This window comes from Frankliniella occidentalis, unplaced genomic scaffold, assembly GCF_000697945.3.
Source record: "Frankliniella occidentalis isolate FOCC.00 unplaced genomic scaffold, Focc_3.1 Scaffold10, whole genome shotgun sequence".
NCBI classification, from domain to species: Eukaryota; Metazoa; Arthropoda; class Insecta; order Thysanoptera; family Thripidae; genus Frankliniella; species Frankliniella occidentalis.
In genome coordinates this window covers 2,687,829-2,691,778 of record NW_026267140.1, presented here as the reverse complement: position 1 = coordinate 2,691,778, position 3,950 = coordinate 2,687,829, and the positions used below count along the sequence as shown (strand labels likewise).

At 45.3% G+C, this 3,950-nt stretch overlaps 2 protein-coding genes across 2 annotated transcripts in view; one reads left to right on the top strand and one right to left on the bottom strand.

Moving 5' to 3' along the window:
* Positions 1–3,950, bottom strand: part of LOC113212801 (farnesol dehydrogenase) — a 91,738-nt gene that overhangs the window by 24,417 nt on the left and 63,371 nt on the right. The window lies entirely within an intron of this gene.
* Positions 1–3,950, top strand: part of LOC113212828 (RYamide receptor-like) — a 56,973-nt gene that overhangs the window by 14,932 nt on the left and 38,091 nt on the right. The window contains exon 2 of the mRNA XM_052277405.1: positions 1,872–2,262. Within this exon, the coding sequence (XP_052133365.1) occupies positions 1,915–2,262 (348 nt within the window). The 5' untranslated portion in view covers positions 1,872–1,914. The remainder of the gene's footprint in view (positions 1–1,871; positions 2,263–3,950) is intronic.

Here is a 3,950-nt window from a genome sequence, read left to right as displayed (position 1 = left end):
GGACTAATGTTTAAAAACATGTTTGTCAAGCAGCAACAAAAGGTTTTTAAAAACAAGTTTTTTGGTGTTTTTTTGTAACACAAACATGTGATGTATTAACTTTTGCTATTTTTCAACGAATTTGTTGTTCCTAAACAATTTTTTGGTTTTCGAGCAATGAATAAAAGGGTCGGCCTCTGACTCTTTCTGTCCCTCGAACAAAAAACCACAAGCAGTCGCCAGTGCTTCGCTCCATGCCACATTTTCTCGTTTGGCCCATCCTACGCTTCAACATGGAGCACCTGACTTCGTCCACAACACAACACGATCGACTGGCCAAACTAGTGTTTTAAAAATACCGGTAAAGTTAAAAGTGGACTTTACTTTACGTAAAGTACGGTATAGTACGGTAAAGTGCGGTAAAGTTGGTAAAGTTTGATTTTACAGTGATTCAGGCCAATTTTCTATTTCTTAATGCAAGTTCATGCCTTAAGGGTGCAAAATATCGAAAAATTTAGCACTTTATCATTAAAAACAGAACACTTTTAAATAATACTGCAACGTGGAGCGTAAGTCCGAAAGATCCTTCGACTAAGATGAAATGCCACTACCACTTTAGTGCAAGCTACCTACCCTGGTGCTAAGTTTTATCAAAGGCGTCCGTTTTACGACTGTTTTGGACGCATCCGTCTGCTTCAGTGCATACGATTAAGCCAAAATTACCTTTGAAACAGGGTCGGCTACAACAATGAGGCCAAAAATACCTTCTCGATTAAAAGCACTCGACATAATACCGCAAAAACACCAGAAATTCCTCGAAAAAAATGGGTTTTCGGTTTGATTTGGGCGTTTCCTAGGCTGCTTGTGGGTGTGCTTATGTGTTAACATCACTCACCCGTACGTTTAGACATGTGGTGAATACGATACAAAGTGTTTTCCGCGACTTGAGAGCACTTGTATTTTGACTTTCAGGTCAATTTAAGTGAGGTTGCAGTGCTTTTCCCCTTGTAGGTAGGCAACCGCACTTTACCAAGATTACCAACTTTACCGGGTGTTGGGTACAGTACCGTACTTTACCGTTACTTTACGTTACTTTACCGGTAACGTTACGGGCCGTTAAATCACTAGGCCAAACCAATCTGTGCAAACCGTGTGCACCGGGAGAGTAGCTGGGAGGAAAGTAACGGAACGCACGTCTCCTTTAACCTTTCATGACGTCAAGAAAAAAATTGAGTAAGGGAATGGTAGAAGGGACGGAGCATGTTCTTCTGTTGAGGTCCACTATACGGTATCGGACGATCGCTGGACTGGGAGACTGCGACACAGAAAATAGTTGTAACAAGAAATTTCCTTGCGTTTAGCTTTCAATCAAGGATATCTTTATTCTTACACAAAATGATTTTAAGAAAAAAGTAACTTTTTAATTAGAAAAGCTCAAATTTTGTCCCTGAGCGAAGGAAACTCATTTGACACAGGATGCAAATTTGTTTGTTTTTTCCAAGGAAACGATTTTCTTGATGCAATTACTACTACTATAAATATCCGCACAAAACAGAAATCGACCATTCTCGTAGTCATATGTAAGGTCAACCGTACCCGCAGTTAAATTCATGCAAAGCAATGCTTTCCCACTATCGAGGAATTTGGATATTTTTTAACTATGAAGCATTTACTTTGCAATTACAAACCAATACTTTGCAGCATGTAAAACATTGCTGGCATTGCTTCGCGATTGCAAAGCATCGCTTTGAAATTTCAAACTGGTCCTTCGAAGTTACAAAGGATCTAAATCCTTCGCAACTTGCAAATCATCCTGCTTTGCAAAAATTTGACAGTGCTCCAAATGCGGAGTGACAACCAAATAATGAGCCCCACAATTTTCCTTGTTGCAGAATGCCGGGTGGAGGTCGCGGATCGCGGTGAGCCTTTGTCGCCATGGAAGCAACCGTGTCCCCAACGGGCGGACTGCCGAGCGAACTCCCGGCCGGACTGCCGCTGGCTGCGTGGGACTCTGTGCTCCTCCTCAACGGCAGCGTGCTCTCCCACAACGGCACGCTGAACAACGACACCTTTCTGGACGAGCCACTCTACCCCGTCCCCTTTCACATTGTGCTACTCCTGACGTTCTTCTACGTGTCCATATCAGTGGCCGCCATAGTAGGCAATGGCCTGGTGCTCTGGGTGGTAGCTACATCGCGTCGCATGCAGTCTGTCACAAACTGCTTCATCGCCAACCTGGCCCTAGCTGACGTCATCATCGGGCTCTTTGCCATTCCTTTCCAGGTAGGTGTTCATTAACAAATGGCAAAAGCCACTTGGACAGGAGAAACGTTCTCTTCTAAAAGAGTGGGTACAGTGATTACATTTCGCCTGCTTAGTCTGTACCCACTTGTTTGATTCTATTTGGAGACAGACATTCTAATCAATTGCCGAGACATATTTTTCTGCCTAATACACATTAATACAGTAAAGTTTAAAGTGTAAAACTTTTATCAATAAATACACTACCCGTTTGGGATAAGGAAACGTCCAACGAAATTTAGAAGCCATCAGCAGTGCAACCCTCAGAATGTACAGGGTGGTCCACAGAACCCTTCCTTTATTTTGCTTATACTGTACCGCATGCATGTGTGCGGGCGGGCTTGCCTACTGTCGCTCACCATAGGCGCCTTATGGCCCCGTGCGAGTATGCAACCCGTCCGCATCAAGCCTGAATCCGGTACAGTATACGCGAAGTAAAGGAAGGGGTCTGTGGACCACCCTATATAGGGAAGGGGTTTCCAAAATAAGCGACGCATAACCCTCCAAACACCGAGAAAAAACAATGACGGAAAATTAAGGGACATATATGGGCTGTAATTATTTTCCAGACATGGTCGAAGCAAACGGTTCTTTCGTTCCTCTTTCCTGATATTTGCTATAACGGAGTGTCCGTAAACAGGTCAATAGTTATATGGTTTTTCACACGACGACACGCGGCGATACTCCTGGTTCGAGAGAGTTTAGTGACGGTCTCCCCTTACCTACCTAAGGCTCTATTCGGTCATATGGGCTCCTCCACCCACCTAAGGTCCCTATGATGTGAGTTGGTTGGGGCACGAGTCTACAGCGGTCTAAATCTAAAACTACCACACAGTAGGTCAGTTAGTAGAACCCAAGCCACAGTAAGGCCAGAATCAGGGCATCTCAAGTAGTGGAGAATGCATCAATAGACGGAGCAGAAACGCAGTAGCTTGAGCCAGCGACCAGCGCCAGCAGCATTAATATTTGAAATAAAAGAAAAGCGTGAGGAACAAACGCACAGTCATATCAGAAATCTAGAAGATGTATGCGACCACATAAGTGTTTATTTCACCTCTATAGGAGGGTTCTTTAAATAAGACGATAAGGAAGGGCTGGCGCTGCAGCACTCGCGTTGGCCGCCCGCACCACGCCCCGAACATTAACAGCAGTGCTCGTGGCCACACAGTTACGTGTTCAAGGGCGTCTGGACCCCGAGGCACCTCCGCAGCGAGGGCTGGCCCGGCGCGGCTAGATGGATATTTGCAGGGGAAGGCATGCCCTGGCGTCATGCCAGAGAGAGGACGTACACATACACTGCAACACACCATTTGTTTTCGTAGATAGACCACGCATGTTGCGAAACTCAGAGCGGAACGAATCGCTATAGAATTGAGAAAACGCGTCCCACTCGCTTTAATTGCCTTGACTGTGGCGACTGCTAGTCTAAGCGCAGCCATCCGTAGTCACCCCAGACTTTGCCTTTAAAAAAGGAACACAAGTATACATCACAGTGCAGGATTAGCCCAGCTACTCCACTGTAGCCGTATTTCTTGTGCCGTGCGTTTGTGGCCAAACAACTCTGTTGCTTGCGTGCGAGTGTATTTGGGTGTGCCTTTATGTATTTGTGTCAAGGAAACGTGTATATGTGTGAGCGCACGTTTAAGTGTGTGGAGGACCGGGAGGGGGGG